Source organism: Colossoma macropomum, unplaced genomic scaffold (genome assembly GCF_904425465.1).
Source record: "Colossoma macropomum unplaced genomic scaffold, Colossoma_macropomum, whole genome shotgun sequence".
Classification (NCBI taxonomy): domain Eukaryota; kingdom Metazoa; phylum Chordata; class Actinopteri; order Characiformes; family Serrasalmidae; genus Colossoma; species Colossoma macropomum.
In genome coordinates this window covers 9698137-9719465 of record NW_023494799.1, presented here as the reverse complement: position 1 = coordinate 9719465, position 21329 = coordinate 9698137, and the positions used below count along the sequence as shown (strand labels likewise).

At 39.8% G+C, this 21329-nt stretch overlaps 1 protein-coding gene across 1 annotated transcript; it reads left to right on the top strand.

The window, feature by feature from the left end:
• The first annotated feature begins 14124 nt into the window (after positions 1–14124).
• LOC118819376 (mast cell protease 4-like) lies at positions 14125–18749 on the top strand. Its single transcript, XM_036587131.1, has 5 exons — positions 14125–14348; positions 14581–14731; positions 15023–15164; positions 18176–18418; positions 18530–18749. Exons 1-5 carry the CDS (start codon positions 14291–14293, stop codon positions 18680–18682), a joined length of 747 nt encoding a protein of 248 aa, XP_036443024.1. The 5' UTR covers positions 14125–14290; the 3' UTR covers positions 18683–18749.
• Positions 18750–21329: the final 2580 nt, after the last annotated feature.

Sequence of the window (21329 nt, the reverse complement as noted above, 5' to 3'; positions counted from 1 at the left end):
ACCTTATCCTTCCTGGTTTTAGAACAATCCGAATTCGAAGTAATACTAGGTCTCCCGTGGTTAGAGAAGCATAATCCGACAATTTCATGGCTTGAACACACCATTACTAAATGGTCAGATTACTGTAAACACTCCTGCATGACACCCCCTTCTCTGTCTGTTTTGTCCACCTCAATTGAAAGCCCCAACGCAGATGACTCCTTTGTCATTCCCCCTGAGTATTTAGACCTTAAAGAGGTATTTAACAAACAGAAAGCTACTGAGCTACCCCCTCATAGACCCTATGATTGTGCAATTGAACTGATAGAAGATCCTGTTTTCCCAAAATCCCGCGTCTACCCTTTGACCCAAGAAGAGCAGAAGGCTCTCGACGTGTATATTCAGGAAGCCCTTGACCAAGGGTTTATTCGACCCTCTACTTCCCCTATTGCCTCTAGTTTTTTCTTTATTAAAAAGAAAGATGGTGGGCTCCGCCCTTGCATCGACTACAGAGCCCTTAATCAGATTTCTAAGCCCTACCCCTATCCACTTCCTTTGGTTCCGATAGCATTAGAACAACTCCAAGTGGCCAGGTTTTTCTCCAAACTAGATCTGCGCAGTGCATATAATCTTATAAGGATAAAAGAGGGAGATGAGTGGAAGACTGCCTTTGTGACCACCAGGGGCCACTACGAATATCAAGTGATGCCATTCGGACTCTCCATCGCCCCCTCAGTGTTCCAAGCATTCATTATGTACTGAGAGACATGCTGGGACAGTACGTTATCGCGTACCTCGATGATATTCTTGTGTATTCCCCCAACTTTGAGAGTCATGTCATACATGTCCGCTCAGTTCTTCAGCGCCTTCTGGACAATAATTTGTTTTTAAAAGGCGAAAAATGCGAATTCCATTTACAATCGGTATCATTCTTGGGGTGTATCATAAGTCAGCAAGGGGTTATAATGGATGATCATAAAGTCGATGCAGTAGTTCAGTGCCCACACCCAATACGGTAAAATAACTCCAAAGATTTTTGGGTTTCGCCAACTTTTATTTCAACTTTTATTTGTTTCATTAGAAACTTCAGTAGCATCGCAGCTCCTCTGATGTCACTGTTGAAGGAACACTCAAAAAGATCACCTGGAACGCACAGGCTGAGAAAGCCTTCCAGGAACTCAAAGAAGCATTCACTACTGCTCCCATTCTGCAACACCCCAATCCAACACAACCATTTATAGTCGAAGTTGATGCCTCAGAAACCGGGGTGGGAGCAGTCCTGTCACAGAGAACTGGGTCCCCTCAAAAGCTCTATCCCATAGCATTTTGTTCGCATAAACTGTCACCAGCAGAGAGAAATTATGGTATAGGGGACAGAGAACTACTGGCTGTTAAATTGGCTTTAGAGGAATGGCGACATTGGTTAGAGGGAGCGAACTACCCTTTCACAGTGTTAACAGATCATAAGAATCTCGAATACCTTCGTAATGCGAAAAGGCTCAATGCGCGACAAGCCAGATGGTCCCTGTTCTTCTCACGTTTCCATTTTAACATCACCTATAGACCTGGCTCTTGAAACACCAAGGCGGATGGCCTATCCAGAATTCACCAAGAGGATAGCTCCTCAGCAGAATCAAAGGTCCCGGAACACATTCTGCCCCAGAGGTTGTGGTGTCCTCGATTCAATGGGAGGTGGATGAAGAGATAGAAAAAGCACTGACAGGTATAGAGGTCCCCAGCCAATGCCCTTCACAGAAATTATATGTACCAGAGCCCTTCCGTGACCAACTCATAACCTGGGCTCATTCAGCACTAACCTCTGGACATCCAGGTGAGACTCAAACTCACAATCTACTTGCACAACGTGGGAAACTATGGTTAAAGATATTCATACATTTGTCCTCATGTTCAGTCTGCTCTCAATGCAAGACACCTAAGACTTTGCCAGCAGGAAAATTAATGCCCTTACCTGTACCTAATAGACCCTGGTCCCACATAGCCGTAGACTTTGTCACAGCTTTACCCAAATCACAAGGACATAGCACAATTCTCATGGTGGTAGATAGATTCTCATGAGGAGTGAGATTTGTACCATTCACTGCACTCCCAAGTGCTTTTCAGACTGCTCAAGCGCTATTCCAACACGTATTTCGTATTTTCAGGATACCTGAGGATATTGTGTCTGACAGGGGGCCCCAGTTCACATCCCAAGTCTGGGCAGCATTCTTTGAGCACATCGGGGTTTCCGTTAGTCTCTCATCCGGGTACCACCCGCAATCTAACGGTCAGTGTGAACGCGTAAATCAAGAACTAGGCAAATTCTTAAGACTGTTTTGTCATGAAAACCCTTCAGACTGGTACAAGTATTTAGTATGGGCGGAAATAGCCCAGAACTCTCTAACTAGTTCTGTCACAGGTATGACTCCCTTCCAGTGCACACTAGGTTATCAACCACCCCTAGCTCTCTGGACAGGCGTTCAGACGGATGTGCCTTCAGTGGATGACTGGATGACCAGGAGTGAGCAGGTGTGGGAGGAGACTCACCAGGGCATCGAGACTACAACGTCACAAAGAACAAGCTGGCAGACGTCGAGGTCCAACCCCTGTATATCAGCCTGACCGAGTGTGGCTGGCTACTAAGGATTTTCGCACCACAGAGGGAAGTTGTAGAAAACTCCAGCCCAAGTATATTGGGCCATTTAAGATAGTCAAGAGAATAAATGATGTTACATACAGACTAGACTTACCCCCACGTTTTCGTGTATCACGCTCTTTCCTTGTCTCTCTCCTTAAACCCGTTATTACAGGACCTTTGGACGAGGCCACGCCAGACGTTCCTCACACCCCACCGGTGGAGATAGATGGAGCCCCAGTATATGCTGTTCGTCGGTTGCTGGACTCCAGAAGACGCAGCGGGCTTCTGCAATACCTGGTGGACTGGGAGGGATATGGCCCAGAGGAGCAATGTTGGGTGTTGGCTCAAGATGTGCTGGATCCAGCGCTTGTAGCAGACTTTCACAGTCGACACCCGGAGAAGCCTGCTCCTCGCCCCAGGGGTCGGCCACGTAAGAGGCTGACCAGTTCCCTACCAGCCCGACTGCAAGGTTCCCAGGAGGAGGGCTCCTTGGTCCAGTGCCGCGAAGGTTCTGGTTCAGCCCCTGTTCACAGATCCGGTGGTGGTCGCAGAGGTCGTCCTGGTCGTCCTCGTACCGAGGCCCGCCTGGACTCTTTGGGGGGAGGTACTGTCACGCATGTAACGAACACTCAGGGAGAGTCAGACTCCATTTCCCAGAATACTCTGGGAGATCACGTGACTTCGGACAATGTCTCACGCACCTGTCAATGATCAAAGTCTCCTGAGTATTGACCTGTTTCACCTGTGCTTTATTATGTGATCTGTTTAGCTTAGTATTTAAGCCCGGGCTGTAGGTAGAATCAGTGCGAGGTATTGTTTCCCAGCAAACTTACTGAGCGTTTATTTCTATATGTGTGTTTCTGATTATCCGACCTTTGCTTCGTTCTTTGATTTGTCTTTTGCCTGCCCCTTTTGTACTGTTGCCCTGTCTTTTTGATCTTTGTTTTTGGAGCTTGCTTGCCTGTTTTTCGACCGCGTCTTTTGCCTTGTCCCTTTGGTTCTGTTCGCATGGTGTTATGATCACCATTGTGATCCTACTCCGCTTTTTGGTTTTGACCCCTGCCTGTGTATCAACAACGAGCCTGCCTAGCGATAATAAAACCTTTTTCACTCCTTTAATCTGCACGCGTCTGGATACTGCTGATTGGTTACAACTACATTCTGTTTTTATTTACATTCTGCACAGCATCCCAACTTTTTTGGGAATTGGGTTGTATTTGTTGGTGAAATAATCACATCACAATTGATAAATAAGAAGGTTTATTTTTATTCTACAAAGAAGAAGGTTCCATTAAACAGTTTATGTTCTAGTATTGCTCCTGAGCAGTAGTTTTAATGCAGACTAGTCTGCAGTGCTATAAGCTACATTTACCCACCAAAAAGCTAGTTTAACTTAATATTTTTGCATTGAGTCAACTGGTGCTTATATAGACTTATTTTCATCCTGCCTAGTGTGGTCTTTAAATAGAAATCACATGAGAGTTTGTGCTTCAAACTGCATGTGATGATGAAAACTTCATATTTTGGAGCATGGAGAGTCTCCATGCAGGCCATTGCTAGGTTTCAGGACAATTATGAGAATAAGGAGTAAAATTTAAAATTATTTTAAAAATGCATTTGGAGTGCTGATACGAGAAGAAATATTGGAACTCACTGAATGCTTCTTACTTAATCATATTACAAGAGGAAGCAAATTGTGGTATATGTAATGTGCCAGAATGATTCAGACGCTCGCAGATGAAAAAAAAAAGAAAAAGGCTTTACTTGTAAAATTGTGATTCAAAATCGTAGTCGAAAAACAGGCATAGGTCAAATCCAAAAAAGACAGAAAATACAAGCAAACATTACCAGGCAAACAGAGTCCAAAGGGCAAAGGCAAAGAGGGCAAAGTCCAAAACACAGAAAGGTAGTCAGGATCCAGAAAAACAATAACCAAAGTGAACGCTCAGTAGCTCTCGAAAGATGCAATACCTCGCAATGAGTTAAACTAAAAGCCCGGGCTTTATACTACTCTAACTAGGCAAACAAAGACAAGAACAGGTGGAACAGATTAGTATTCAGGGGAAGCTGAACGGTGATTGGTGCAGGGTGGAAGGTCATGAGTCACATGATCTCCCAGAGGATTCTGGGAGATGGAGTCCATTGAGGTGTCAGGGCTGGAGGGAGTCGTGACAGTATAATACTGTGCTGTGTAAAAGTCAGCAACTAATCTTCTTTTATTTAATTTCCAGTTAAGGCTGCTATTTGGTTCATTTCTCAGGAGATATTTTGAGGAGATTAGACGTAAACTAATCCACTTGGAAGGGGGAAAATGGGATTTTCCACAGCTTGATTAGGCAAACTGGTAAACCACCAACACTGTCTCCATCAGATAAGCAGCACTTAAAAACATTGTTTTTTTTGTTTTGTTTCTTTTTTTTCTGATGCTTTGCTAGTTTGCTGAGTAACGTGGCCACAAAACTATGTGCATCTAGTTCTGTTCTCCAAGCCCTCACTTTACGGATACTGAGACTGCAAGGGTGACCTCAAATATGGCTCCCATCAGTTCATCTTGACCTCAGTCAAATCCCACAAGACGTGTCTAGAACTAGACTTTCTCTTGTTCTTTAAAGTGTCTGTCTGAGATAGAAGATGTGAGATACTGGATTTCAAATAAATGAACAATTTTTCATACATGATTTGCAGAGGTGTGGAATTACTACAGTCTGTGAAAATGTTGTGATCTACAAGTTTGTTGGGACAGAAATCTAGCAGCCCCTGAGCATTTTTTGTTTATTTTTAAGGATATTTCAAGGAAGCACATAAGTAAGTCCGCCTCTGAATGGCTCAAAAGAAATTAGATTTTTGGAGTGACTGAGTCAAATTCCTGACTTGAATGCCATTGAGTTGCTGTGGCAAGACCTTAAACAGGCAGTTCATGCTTGAAAACCCTCCAATGTAGCCGAATTAAGACAATTCTGCTAAGAAGAGTCAGCCAAACTTTCTTCCGCAGTGATGTAAAAAATGCAAGTTATCGCAAACGTTTGACTGTACTTGTTACAGCCAAGGGTGGCACAACCACTTATTAGGTTTAGGGAGGCAATTACTTTTTCACATAGTTGATATAGGTTTTGAAAATCGCTCTGACTCCCGAATCTGAAGCATCAACCTCCACCACAACCTCAGGTGCTTCAAATTGGGAGACATCACGAACCAATTCGTCAAAGATTCAAATGGATTGGAGCCTTCCACATTCCACTGTAGCGTCTTATTTTTACCTCGCAACAAAGAGGTCGGGGGGGCTGCTACAGTACTAAATCCCCAAATAAACCAGCGTAGATTTGTAGATTTAGGTTTGGGCCACTGTTTCACTGCTTCCACCTTGCTGTCAACAATGCGCACTCCCTCCCGATCTAGAACATAACCAAGAAAAGAATCCCGTTCTTGGTGAAATTCACATTTTTCTGCTTTCACATAAAAATGTTGCTGTAACAGTCTTTGGAGGACAGGCTCTTGATGTTCTTCAAGGGCCTGAGAATACATTTAATTATTATTAAATTAATAACATGAGAATACATGTAATTATTTTTTAAAGAATATTTTTAGAATGTATTGTGCTGAAAGTCCGTAGAATGTATTGTATTCTTTGAGCCTGGAATACAGTTGGGGCTAGTAGAGACCTGATTGTACCTGAGATTATGCTATTGTTCTATTCCATTATAGATGAAGCTTCTTATTTCTTATTCACATTTTTGACCCATCTTAAAATGTAGCTGTCTGTGGCAATGCCACCAGCAGATGGCAGAATATACCGATTTGTAGAATCAGAGTCCCAGCTGTGCTCAAACTAGGAACGAGTGACCAGAAGAAATGTTAAAAATATATGTATCAGAGTACTATCGATGATGAGTTTTCTTATTATATCATTTTCATATTGTAGCCCTTTGAACATGGTGTAAGTTGAAAGGGGTGACTGCTGATTGTCCTTTTTTTATTTGCTGTAGGCCTCTTAAACTCCAAAAGTAACACTGCAAAATGGAAACTGAAAACTCAGACAACAGTGGAGTGCAGTAATGGGGACAGTGTTGGGCCAGTGCTGCGGTTGTCTGAAGGAACTCTTTTTAGAGTGTTAGTGACTAATGGCATGGTCAGAACCTCAAAAGGACGTGAAAGGAATGAGGAATCTTGTTTTAATCATGCCTTAATCATGTTGTAATTCCTATTCTCTACTTTCTTTATTATAATTTGAATTATCTGTATTTTCTCATTTGTAGAGCATTTTGAATGACTGCAGCATATGAAAGATGCTTGCCTTGTCTTTCCTAGAACTAAAGAAATCTGTGAGGCTATAACTGGAGCAATGTCTGAGGCTAAAGCTTGAGCAATGTCTGAGTCTAAAGCTGGAGTAATGTCTAAGGCTAGAGCTGAGGTAATCTCTGAGGCTAGAGCTGAAGTGACCTCTGAGGCTGGAGCTGAAGTAACCTCTAAGGCTAGTGCTGAAGTAACCTCTAAGGCTAGAGCACAGTAAACGATTAATAAAAACTAATTTGTTAACTGCATAGTAAACATAGTTTTCTAATCTGCAGAGAAACCTGTAGGTGTTTCTCCCCACCTTGCTCTGTTTTTCTTTCTTTCCTCGTCTTTTTTCTCTTTTCATTTTATTCTGCAGGTTTATCTGGTTTGGTTGTATTTAAACATTTTGCGGAAGACAGGATTGTGACTGAAAGCTCACTAAAATAAACAGACCTTATTCAAAATCTACAACCCCATCTCCAAAAAAGTTGGGACATTGTGCAGAATGTAAATAAAAATAGAATGCAATGATATGCAAATCATGTAAACCATATTTTTAAAGAACCGTACTACAAAGACAATATATCACATGTAGAAACTGAGAAATTTTATTGATTTTTGAAAAATATATGAACGTTTTGAATTTGATGCCAACAACACGTTCCAAAAAAGTTGTGACGGGGGCATTTTTACCGCTGGGTTTTATCACCTCTTATTTTAACAACACTCTGTAAGTGTCTGTGAACTGAGGAGACCAATTGATATAGTTTTGAAAGTGAAATGTTTTCCCGTTCTTTGATATAGGATTTCAGCTGCTCAACTAGTCGGGGTCTCCTTTGTCGTATTTTCATTTCATAATGCACCAAATGTTATCAGTGGGTGACAGGGCTGGACTGCAGGCAGGTCAGTTTAGCTCTCAGACTCTTTCAATATGGTGCAATGCTATTGTAATACATGCAGAATGTGGTTTGACATTGTCTTGCTGAAATAATCAAGGCCTTCCCTGAAAAAAAATGTAATCTGGATGGCAAGATATGTTACCAAAACATGTGTATATCGTTCAGCATTAATGTTGCCTTCACAGATGTACACACATCACCCTGTGGCGTTGCAGCAGAACACAGATGCTCGCGGATGTAAAAAAAGACGATACGTTTAATATGATCAGGCAACCAAAACAAAAGGGCAGAGCAAAAAACGAAGTCACAAAAACAGGCAAGGAAGTCAAAAACACAGTTCAGTCAATACAGGCTAAGGTACAAAAGGGATCAGGCAAAAGGCAAAGTCGAAAATACTAAAGTAGAGGTCAATACATGGAAAAAACAGGCAATCATGAACAAACGCTCAGTAGATCAGAATGATACAATACTTCACAAAGAGTCTATCTAAAGCCCGGGCTTTTAAAGTATGTCATGTGAATAAAAACACAGGTGACACCAGTTAGTATTCCGGTGATGCAGAGCGCTGATTGGTGCGCGAGCGGGAGTCAGAAGTTACATGAGTCCCAGCTGTATTGTGGGCAATGGTGTCCGTGTCTGAATCCGAGTCAGAGGGAAGTTGCTCCGTCATGTGATCTCTCGGAGGTTTCTAGAAGATGAAGTCCAGTTCCTTGTTAGAGCTCGCTGAATACGTGACACACCCATGCCGTGTGCACTAATGCAGCCCTATACCATCATGAATACTGGCTTTTGAACTGTGCACTGATAACAAGCTGAGTTGTCTTAAGCCTGGAGGACACAGCACCCATGATTTCCAAAAAGAATTTAAAATTTTGATATGTCAGACCACAGGACACTTTTCCACTTCCCCTCAGTCCATTTTAAATGGGCTCAGGCCCAGAGAAGGTGGCAGCATTTCTGGACTCTGTTTCTATATGGTTTCTTCTTTGTGTTTTAGAGTTTTAACTTGAATTTGTGGATGCAATGCGAACTGTTTTCACTGACAGTGGTTTTCAGAAGCGTTTCTGAGTCCATGCAGTGATTTCCACTACAGAATCATGTCTGTTTTTAACGCAGTACCGCCTGAGGTCCCAAAGATCATGGCCAGCAAATACTGGTTTTTGACCTTGTCCCTTGTGTACAGAGATTTCTCTGAATCTTTTAATGATATAGTGTACCGTAGATGATGGAAAGCAAAAGTTATGTTGAGAAACATTAATCTTGAATTGTTGCACTATTTGTGCAGTCTTTCACAGAGTGGTGGACCCCTCCTCATCTTTACTTCTGAAAGACTCAGCCTCTCTTTTTTTATACACAATCATGTTACTGACCTGTTGCCAATTAACTACCTGGTGTTTTATTTAAGCACTGCACTACTTTACCAACCTTTTGTTGCCCCGTCCCAACTTTTTTGGAACATGTTGGCATCAAATTCAAAATGTGCATATATTTTTCAAAAAACAATTAAATTTCTCAGTTTCAACATTTGATATGTCATCTTTGTACTTGTGTTATCTCTGTATTGTAAAGCACTTTGAATGACCTAAGCATATTAAAGATGCTATATAAATATACTTGCCCTGCCTGGTCTTTCCTACTAAAGAAATCTCTGAAGCTATATCTGGAGCAATGTCTGAGGCTAGAGCTGAGGTAACCTCTGAGGCTAGAGCTGAAGTAACCTCTGAGGCTAGAGCTGACATAACATCTGAGGCTAAAACTGAAGTAACCTCTGAGGTTAGAGCTGAAGCAACCTCTGAGGTTAGAGCTGAAGCAACCTCTGAGGCTAGAGCTCAAAGCCTGGTTATAACAGAATAGTCACAATCTCGGTTTAATATGTTCAACTGACCAGTACATTTGCCGCATTAGAAAAAATTCCAAAACAAATTAGATGAACGTGCCTATAGTTACTGTCAACCAGATTTGATCAGATTTCATTATAAATATATCCACTCAGTGGCTGTGGAGCTGCACACAAAGTTCAGTACACTTAAACCTAAAGAAAGTACTATACAAGTTAAATTTGAATTATTTAGAGTTACTATAAGCTCTAACTTTCAACATCAATCCCATAATGTGATTGTTATCCCCTTTGATCTGTTTATCTTGCTATGGAATTATTCAAACTTGAAATAGAGTCTCTCTAAAGGGAGGGAATTTAGCAATTATCAAGTGTCGGCATGATCTGAAAGAATTTAAAAAAGGAACTCATGGCCATTTTTCATATAAATGACGTAAATTTTGCATGTCAAAATGAAACTGACCCCCTTGTGGATCTTGTTCTGATGAACAGGTTTTGTCTGATTTCCAAAGTGCAGTAGACTACAGTCTGGCTTTACTGTTGTATACTTCAATCTCATATTTGATCCCACTCATAGTTATAACTATGAATAAAAAATACCAATTGCTAAAAATGTACCATAAAAATATATATACAGTGGGGTCCAAAAATCTGAGACTGCTTGTGAAAATGCTTCTATTTTTCAATCCTTTTCTAATTTATTAGAAAGATTTTCATTACAAATTCCATGATCAGCATAACAATTTATAATGAATTTCAGAATTTCTTAGTATTTAATCTGTCCTTCTTTCACTTTAAAGACAGTGTTCACTTGAGCTGACATACACTCAAAAAATTAACCAACACAGTTGCTGGACTTAGAGAAGCAGAATATGTCAACAATAAAGACATTAACTAGTTAAGTTACTGATTTATGTTAAACTGGCCAAAGTGAGTGCATTACATTAAATTATAATTGTTTATGTTGAGCCAAGGAGAATATGGTTTCAATGAAATGCAGTCAGTTGGTCTGAAATGTTTGAATTCTGCTCCATCAACAGTTCAATTTTACGTTGAAATCTTCTATTTGATGTAACAATGAAAATTAGTGGCATAGTTGTTTTTTTATACAACAATTTACTAGGTTTTTTCCTTTTTTTTTAATACTCTACAAGTTTGTGCCCTAAGTTCTAGGTATTAACCAGTTAAAGACCCTGACACACAACTCTGGGTGTCAACCATCAGATGCCAACAAGCGATTGGTGAGCATTAGTGGCCAGCTGTGGCCCTGTGCAGTGTTCCTACATCACTGACACTAGTTGTTCCAGTAACATTTTCTATGAATGTCACCTTTGTAAGCACCTATAAACACATTCATAACATGTTATAATGCATTCATAAGACATTCTAAACATAGCTATAAATATTTACAAAAATGTATTACATGTTATAGCCATGCGTATTATGCATTATGAATTGTTAACATAATACATTATAAGTACTGATCATAACAAATTATAAGAGCTCATAAGTTGTATTTGTCCGCTCTAAGTAAAGTGAAGCGTACTGTACTAAAGCCTCCAGTGTTAAGAATGAGGCTTCAAGTTGAAGTATTGGTAACACTTTCTATGAATGTCACCTTTGTAAGCATCTATAAACACATGCGTAACGTGTTATAATGCATTCATAAGACATTCTAAACATAGCTATAAATATTTATAAAAAATGTATTACATGTTATAGCCATGCGTATTATGCATTATGAATTGTTAACATAATACATTATAAGTACTGTTCATAACAAATTATAAGAGCTCATAAGTTGTATTTGTTCGCTCTAAGTAAAGTGGGGCATACTGTAGTAAAGCCTCCTCCAGTGTTCTGAGTGAGGCTTCAAGTTGAAGTATTTACTGAAGAATTTACTGAAACACTAAAACATACATAATAAAGCACATTACAGGCTTTAGATGTCAGAGTTTAAACTAGTGCTGCCATCAGTGCTTTACCCAATGTGGGAAAATCTGTGTACACCACCGTTAGCTTGGCGCTAACTTAACACTGCATATCCAGTAGAATGCTAGAAATTAGCATTAGTGTAGTGTAGTGGTGTTACAGAGTGAAGGGTTATAGTGCTTGACATTAGCACCAGTGAGGGAACAAATTACAATGACAGCACTCTACTATCTCGCCCCTCTCTCCATGCCTTCTCTCCACAGTGACTTCACGCTCAGTGTGATGTCAGAGGGGGTTCAGGGGAGGGGCTGATGGGTACTTGGTTTGCTGTGATGTAATGTAGTGTTTAAAGTAAGAGCCCCGAAGAGCAGTCCTAACAGCACCAGCGCTGAGAAATAAAATACTGGAAATCTCAGGGTGTAAATAAACTCTGTATTTGTCTTTACTTTACGTTCTCCAAGCTGGGACTGACTTCTTTGGCACTGACAGTATAACATGTTATTAACACTATTTATAATGCATTATATTAACAATTCATAATGTATAATAAACATAGCTATAAAATGTAATTCAGTGTAATTCATTTTTATAAATATTTATTACCATGTTTATAATGCCATATGAATGCATTATAACATGTTATAAATGTGTTTATAGATGCTTACAAAGGTGACATTCATAGAAAGTGTTACTGAAGTATTTACTGAAACACTAAAACATACATAATAAAGCTCATTACATGCTTCAAATGTCAGAGTTTAAACTAGCGCTGCCATCAGTGTTTTACCCAACATGGGAAAGTGAATGTACACCACCGTTAGCTTGGTATTTGTCTTTACTTTACACTCTCCAAGCTGGGACTGACTTCTTTGGCACTGACATTATAACATGTTATTAACACTATTTATAATGCATTATATTAACAATTCATAATGTATAATAAACATGGCTATAAAGTGTAATTCATTTTTATAAGTGTTTATAATCATGTTTATAATGCCGTATGAATGCATTATAACATGTTATAAATGTGTTTATAGATGCTTACAAATGTGACATTCATAGAAAGTGTTACTGTTGTTCCTTTGGCCAATTGAGCATGTTGACTTGGTGTCTGCGGGTGGAAAGAGAGACACAAAGTTTAACCTGTGCAAAACTTATGCGACATTTTGCAATAATCATGCAAATGTGTGGCACAGTAAGCTATATATATGAAGTCACCATGGTGTTGATTAGCATACGGGCGCCATGGCCGAGCATCGAATGCGGGACGGAGAAGCCGGTCGGGCTGAACCAGTGGGCTAAGTAGCTGATAATGTTCACCTGTGCCTTGTTTTTGCCAGCCTACTTATAGGCAATCTCTTCCTTTAGTAGGTGGCAGAGCCCAGAGAGAGAAGGAGACCACTGAAGGCGTGAGAGCTGAGCTGATCTGATTTGATCTGGGAAGAAAGGGAAAGAAAGGACTGAAAAGTCCCAGCGAGCATCTTGTCTTACTTTGTGGGCTGAAAAGCCGAGTATTTTCTTTTGCATTGTGTGTAAGTGAAGAAAAGAGCTCTCTGTCTTCACACCAGCCCCCGGTGTCTTTCCTCCTCCCACCATTAAAGTTACCACACTCACATATCTTACAAATATAATAACTTATGTATAACAATTATAACAGCTTAAAATGTAACTTTTAACTTTAGGAAATATATTTTAGCATGTAAAATTTAATTTCTCATTGGTAAGAGTTCAAGCTGTTTTCCAATTCACTGTAATAGCAATATTCATTTTTTCCAATAAGAATTAAGGTGAAACTGAAATTGGAATATGAAGCTAACACCAGCCTTGAGAGATTAGCGTATCAGATTCAACGCAATGATGTGAACCTGGTGCTGGCTCTACAGAGTTCATTGCTCTTTTTTGCATTACCAGTGTAGCATTTTTTATACATAAATAATGAGAAGATGGACAACACTGGCACAAACTGCAGAAAAAGTGGCACCAAGGCGACAAGAATGAAGAAGCTATTTAAGAAGGATGAGGACATATCCGAGCAGGTAGGCAGTGAGAAATGCTGACCTTAACTTACATAGCTAGCATTAGTTTGTAGCATTTTGACTGTTATGATTCTGTCAAATTCAAGATGAAAAGTTTTCATTTTATGAGCAGCAGCATTGGTTCTCTCAGTGTAATAAATAAGAGATAAGATTAAAGAAAGAAGAAAATTACATTTTTTTAATGATTATTTTGCATAAAGGCCATGATGTGTGTGTGTGTGTGTGTGCGCGAATTTACAAATTCCCAGTACGTTCAAATGAACCCTAATTCACAGCTAAAAACGTAGTAGGCATTGAAAATATATAGTATATAGGTATGAACCACAGCAGAAAAGAGCATCATCTTCAATTCTACCAAAATGTTCTCAGGTTCTTAAGGACTTTTTCCACTAGTCTCAACACGCATTATAAAGTTATCATTACACAAATGTACAAAGCATTAAAAATTCAAATCCAGTCAGTCATTTTTGATTTTGCAAGTAGACACTCTCAATCACTTAACCGTGTCTTTGTTCACTGGCCACAGAGGTCAGTAAGATTCCAACTTCTCTTTTCAACTTAAAACACACGTCAAATCACGAAAAGGAATGTTTGTGGTGAACTGATTTTTTTCCCGCCCTCATTTCTATATAAAATCTTCTTCGTTGTGAAGGAGAACGTCTTCTTCAGGGAAAGCCTACTCTCTCCCTACAGCATCATGACTCTCATCTCTCTGCTTCTGCTGGCTGCTCTGCTGCCATACCTGGGCCACTCTGGTAAGCATAAACTAGAAAGAACTGATGCATTGCTCTTTTATTTGTTCAAGCTTGATTTCAGTTCAGATTTCAGTTGTTTTTAGTTGGACTCCACAGTTCTTGCATGCAGTTTACAGATACATTAATTAGAGCAGAATAGAATGTGATAACTGGTTCACACTGAGCAGAATTTGGAGCCAAAAATACATACAGAAAATATGATTATAACCCCGCTGCCTTCTTTCTCTCTCAGCCAGTGTTAATGTTAGTATAGTGAATGGCACAGAGGCTAGACTTCACTCCAGACCCTACATGGTCTCCCTCCAGGTTGGTGGACGACACTGGTGTGGCGGCTTTCTTATATCTGACCGATTTGTCATGACGGCTGCGCACTGCTATAGAAAGTAAGCTTTTATTCAAAGTGCTTTCTCAATAAAATCTGGGCAAAATGTCTATGTTATGGTTTAAGTTGTTAACTTTCTCCAGCTTTATTGGTGCTTAAAAAGTTTGTTGTCTGGACAAATTTCAACCAATTAACAACATGGAGTCACCTGACTGTGACACAAGATTTGTTGAATCTCCTACTTTAATTGAAATGAAATGTTGAGGATAAATAAGGGGGAAACTTATGAGTGTTTCAAAGAATGTTATATTTGCTAAAATATGCCACATATGCATTTTTTTTTCTCTAACAGCCGACCGACGTTTACAGCAGTGCTGGGTGCTCATGATGTGGCAAACAACAGAGAAGGCTCCATCCGCATGGAAGTGGCAGCTTACTACCCCCATCAGCAGTTTAATGCATATAATATGGACTATGACATCATGCTTTTAAAGGTAAATGGCTATGCTGAAACACGTAAAAATACTGGTCAGTCATTCCCAAGTTTGGATGGGGACTCAATATACCCCGATCAGGCATAACATTATGACCATCTCCTTGTTTCAGCACTCATTGTCCATTTTATCAGCTTACTCTTATCACACTTAATATAGGTGCACTTTGTAGTTCACAATTTTTGGTTTGTGGACTATTCTCAGTCCAGCAGTGACATTGAGGTGTTTAAAAACTCCAGGAGCACTGCTGTGTCTGATCCACATCGTACCAGCACAGCACACACTAACACATCACCACCACATCAGTGTTACTGGAGTGCTGAGAATGATCCACCACCCAAATAGTACCTGCTCTGTGAGGGTCCATGCGGGTCCTGACCACTGAAGAACAGGGTAAAAGGGGGCTAACAAAGTATGCACAGAAACAGATGGACTACAGTCTGTAATTGTAGAACTACAAAGTGCAGCTATATAGTAAGTGGAGCTGATAAAATGGACAGTGAGCATAGAAACAAGGAGGTGGTTATAATGTTATGCCTGATCAGTGTACAGTCCTAGCCAAAGGAATCTTTGTAGTACAAAAAAGCTTTTTTCAAGTTATAATGCATTAAAAACATGGCTATAGAGTGTAATGCATTTTTATAAATATTCATAGCCATGTTTATAATGTGTAATGGGTTTTGCAATTTTAATATTATTATTGCTAGAACCTTATGTGAGTGTGTGAGGTAACCCGGATTTATTTGAAGTCTACAGACCAGGGCAAGAGAGAGAAACACTCGCACCAAGGATGCTTCAGAAAAGGGAATTTATTGGCTAAATATCAAACTACTTTTGGACTACATTCAATGATAAACAATAGAAAATAAAACCACAAAACAAAACAAAACAAAACAAAGTGATAGTAATGAAAGACAAAATAGCTCGAGTAAGTTAGAGTGATTCACGGCTAAATGGTATGAAGCAGTGTGGTTTGGGAAGTCGCTTGGGAGAGCCTCTAGAGAATTAAACTAAGTGTGGACGGGAATAACTATATGGCTGGATGTACCTATTAAAAGTTCTCTTATTAAATAAATTGGCATCAGGGCCCTGACTGCAAATTGATGGAACCAGCTTACGTTGGAGTCAGGGGCTGACTTCAGGCGGGGTCATCTCAGGACGGACTCGATCGAAGGCTGGAGCTCACGTGGTGGTTCCTCTCCTCGCTGGCTGTGGATGCTGCATTTCTTTGCGGGCACGCGCCTTTCCATCAGTGATTGGGCGGAGGCATCTCATGGCTGTCTGACGGTGGAGCTTCGGCAGCCTTTCGATGGTCGATGTGTTCACAGATCAGTGCGTGGCTCTCAGTGCGATGCTGGGTCTCCGTGGCGTCAGAACCGCTCCCACTCCGCTGGCGAGGTTCAGGTTGCAATCAGGGTTCTGAGGCTGGTGATACTAATTTAACTAACTACCTCTCTTTAACAGAATCGAAAGTTATGGATATATGCTCCCTGGCCAGACAAGAAATATCCACCTTCCTTCTCTGAGGGTGGTTCACTTAAGGTGTGTAGACGAACAGACAAGTTACAAAACAAACAAAGGTTTCAGATCTGAAAATTTAGCGTTCTAATACTTCTGACCTGTCTTTCTGAACAAGGCCGGCACAAACTTAGAAACTTAGCTATCCTCTTGTTGAGAACGCAGGAATCTGAGCTGAACCCGAAATTTGGGGTGCACTCGGCTGGAGGCCCTACCCTTTGGAGGTGAAGCCAGAGTGCTGATAGGTTCTCCTCACCTAAGGTTAACTAGCTACTCATTGTTTCCAACTCTGATTGGTTGTGCATAATTTTAGGAATGCCTTCCCCAGAATCACTGCCTCCTTTGTTTCAGCTAGTTTAAACAAAGAAAAAGAAACATTCCTATATCATCAAATTGGTTTAACTTTCAAAATCAAGGAATGAACAACTAGGATATTCAGGCATGTTTCTAAGAGAGAGTTTAACCCTTGTTACCTGATACACAACATATGTTAAAAAACACAGGTAATATTTGCCTATCATATCTGAATATGACCCAATGCATAAAAAAAATAAAATCGACAATAAAAGGAAAGGAACAAAGGAGGAAAAGAAAAAAAAAACACATTCAGGATACATATTAGTCAATGGTCTAAACTCATAGCAATTAAATGGTTGGGTCTGTCTGTTATCAAAGTTATACTCTACGTATTTCTAGCACTTAATAGTAGAAAAAGATACAAGTAATATTTAGGTACTACACAACAACAAGATTAATACAACAAGTAGTATTGCTTACAGATTATATAAATGTTGATAATCAAGCAGACAAAGCCAGAAGTTTCTTGGGTTCCTTATAAGCACAAGTCCTTACGGTGGTGATGTGGTAATTCTCGTTTTCACCCCTTGGGGGTGCTGTGGGTCCATGCTTCAGATCCCTAGGGACTTTAGAAAGTTGAATTTTGCCGTCCAAAGTCGTACGAGTTCCGTTCTTGGTATGTCTAGTTTAGTTATAAAGAGTTCTAGCGAATGGTTGCAGTTTGGAGTGGACATATACCTTAGAAATGTACGTTCTGTTACTTAAAGATAAAGTTGTCCACAGGACTTTGGAGGGCCATGTGGCCAATATTCCAGGGAGGTGTTGCCCCCTGGGTCAAGGGAGAGGGGTGCTGGTTCTTGGTTCAGTTGTAAATTTGACTGAGTTTGGGGTTGGGAGTGTTAAGTCGACAGATTTACACTTTCAAGTCCAGACTCACTGGAGCCAAAAGGGCCCTTAACTTTAGGTATACGTTAGAAACACTCAGCCTGGGGGTAAAGTTACAGCCAGTGTTCACTACAAATGCATTATGAATTGTTATAATGATTTATGACCTACAAATGCATCATAATGTATTATGAATGTGTTCATCAATTCTTATAGGCATGTTATTCATAGACAGTGTTACCACTGAGACTTTACATTTATCACATTCTGCCAGCCTGTTGATAATTTAGCAAACAATGATCTTCTCACAGTTGCATGCAAGAGTCACAAGGACTGCCACTATGAACTGGATCCCCACCCCTCAAAGTGATGAGGACATCCCGGCCAACACAGTCTGCAGTGTAGCTGGCTGGGGAAGCACAGGAGCCTTTAGACCCCCAGCTAACCGTCTTCTGGAGACACAAACCACGATCATAGACAGGAGTAGCTGTGCTCACCATTGGAGTTTAACCCCAAGGATGGTGTGTGCGCGTCATCCTGGAGGATCTTGTCGGGTATGAAGCAATACAGGCTGTTTATCTGACCCAATGATGTATATCATGAAATACATACATTTTGACAATTACACAACGAAGTAATACAATGATTTGTGTTGTTGTTAACAGGGAGACTCTGGAGGTCCTTTGTTGTGTAATAATGTTGCAGTGGGTATTGTTTCTTTTGGTGAGGAGCGCTGTGACTCAACAACAAAGCCAAATGTTTATGCCAGAATTTCCGCCTTCCTGCCCTGGATCAGGTCCATTATCGCAAGAGGATAGTCTGCAAAAGAACCAAAAAGGAAGCACTCAGCTTCTTTGATTTCAATTAAAGCATTTCTCAAGCATATTCTTTACTGTCTCCAGTTTCAGTTTTCTTCTGTTCCAAAACTACTGCAGGGAGTGACACAAATAAGGGTTAAAGTACATGGATTTATCAGGGAAATGCGAGTCAGAGTCAAGTCTCAAGTCTCTGGGGTTTGAGTCTGAGTCAATTCTCGCATCTCTGGGGTTTGAGGTTAAGTCAAGTCTCGAGTTTCTGGGATTCAACTCTGAATCAAGTCTTGAGTATTTGGGGTTCGAGTCTGGGTCGAGCCTCGAGCCTCTGGGGTTTGAGTCTGGGTCGAGTCTCGAATCTTTAGGTTTTGAGTCTGAATTGAGTCTCAAGTCACTGGGGTTTGAGTCTGAGTTGAGTCTTGAGTCTCTTAGGTTCGAATCTGAGTCCGTTCTTGAGTCTCTAGGGTGCAAGTTGAGTTTTGAGTTCTTGATAACGAATTTTACTTTAATCTTGTTGTTCACTGCAATCATCACACAAAGGTAACTCTCTATGGTTTAACACGGCTTCGAATAACAAGACTTTCATCACCAAAGTAAACCTTCAGGCTGAAGGACTCATAAAAAAAACAAAAGACACACAAACAAACCTGATTAAATTAGGACTAATGATCTTGATCAACAAAGGTAATTTAACATAAACCATGAAATCTACTTCATGATTGCTTTACTGAAGATTTGTAGATTTCCTTTATAATTCATTCGAGATGGGGACTCAAGTCAGCAGCTCAGACTTGAGTGGCAGGTTGCCTGAGTTGGGACTCAACTCAGACTTGCTTTAAATTACTTCTGTTGATTTTTGAGTTGAAAAGAATTTAATGTATCCTCTACAGAGAACACACTTAAATAGTACACTTATCTACACATTATAGTTTAGCTTAGCATTTAGTGTTAAATTATTTTCACTAGAAAATCACCAAAACATGTCATTGGACAGGGGTGGTTCGAACTTGAACATGACTTGTCCTCGTCTGCAGACGGATGTCCGTATGGCTTTTTGTCCAAAGCATACACAACATCAAGATCTAAGTATCTGAGATTGTATACATTAAAGACTCACAGCAACTGAAACTCTGGTCAGCAGCCAAAATGGACATGATGAAAGAAATGAAAACATAGAAACCCTAAATGTTAGAAATAGTTGTAGAATGTAGAATTTTAAGGGGAAAATTGCTGGAGAAGAATAATAAAGATGCTTTTAACTTTTAATCAAGAAATAAAGTTGCTTTGATAACACTTACTATGAATTATGTATTCATAATGCATTTTAAAAATGCAATTACAAGGTGTTAATGGCATAAAAAACACATGTATTACCAGGCATACGCTTGTATAATTGCTATAGTTATAATTATATGCATAGCACTTTATAAAGCACCAATATGTGACTTTATAAAGTAACGTTTCTTAGTGCATTATCTGTTTAAAACTCTGGATGAAAAGGCCTGGCTCGCATAATCATATATATTAATGTATTTACGTTTTAAATTTCTTTCTATGAATATCTTGTCTATGAGCATCTATAAACACAATCATATCCTGTTGTAATACATTCATAAGGCAGTACAAATGTGGCTCTAAATGTTTATGTATTATACATACTGTTAATAACGTTATATTTTCAGTACCAGCCCCAGCTTGCAGAGTGTAAAGTAAAGTGAAACAAATAAGTTTATTTATACCATCACATTTCCAATATTTTATTTTCTCACTACAGGTGTTGTTAAGGCTGGACCTCTGTGGCCAGTTGCACCAGCTGAATGTAAGTTTGATCATAGCCTAGTTTGAGTTTAAATTGCCACTGTGTTCAAGTTTATGAGCTACTAGAATTGAAAGTAAGTTTCAATGTAGCTTTAAGTTATGCCTTAAATTTTACACATAACCTATAGTTGGTGTAAGTTCTGCTGTGAAAACCAGTTAAAATGGCTCGTCGATCGATTGATGGGAAAACATGCAAGAAAACAAAATACGTCTTAGTTTGCCTTGGCAACCACTTCTGCAGGATAGGTAACACCCGTTTTCATCGATCGGAGATAGAAAAGATAACAGACCTCCTATCCTATATACAACTATCATAGCTAACATTACCTTTTCTGTCATTCAGCAGATTCAAATAGTGATTACATTACACACAGCTTGCTAATGTTACTGATCGTTCATTGATAAAGTGCCATTATATTGTGCACGAGAACCACAGTTTGAACATCTGAACAATTCCAGCAGCAGAACAGAATAAACACACATACACTTACTTTAAAAATTACATCACATCACAGCAATCCAAGTATCCATTAGGCCCCTCCCCTGAAACCCACCTCTGACATCACACTGAAGATGAAGTTGCTGTAGAGCAAAGGCATAGAGACTTTGTCACAGTGGGTAAAATACTACTGATGGCACCACTAGTTTGAAGACTCTTAACATTGGAGGGAACTTTAGTATAAAACATACCTCACTTTACTTAGAGCTGACAAATACAACGTACAAGCTCTTGTAATGTGTTATGAACACTACTTATAATGAGCACTACTTATAATGCATTATGTTAACAATTCATGATGCATAATAAGCATGGCTATGAAGTGTGAGGTGTGAG

Excerpts from the sequence above, each read along its gene's own strand:
- LOC118819376 (XM_036587131.1), top strand. The coding sequence starts at position 14,291 with ATGACTCTCATCTCTCTGCTTCTGCTGGCTGCTCTGCTGCCATACCTG. Across the intron at positions 14,349-14,580 it reads GCCATACCTGGGCCACTCTG|CCAGTGTTAATGTTAGTATA; the intron begins GTAAGCATAAAC and ends TTTCTCTCTCAG. Across the intron at positions 14,732-15,022 it reads GCTGCGCACTGCTATAGAAA|CCGACCGACGTTTACAGCAG; the intron begins GTAAGCTTTTAT and ends TTTCTCTAACAG.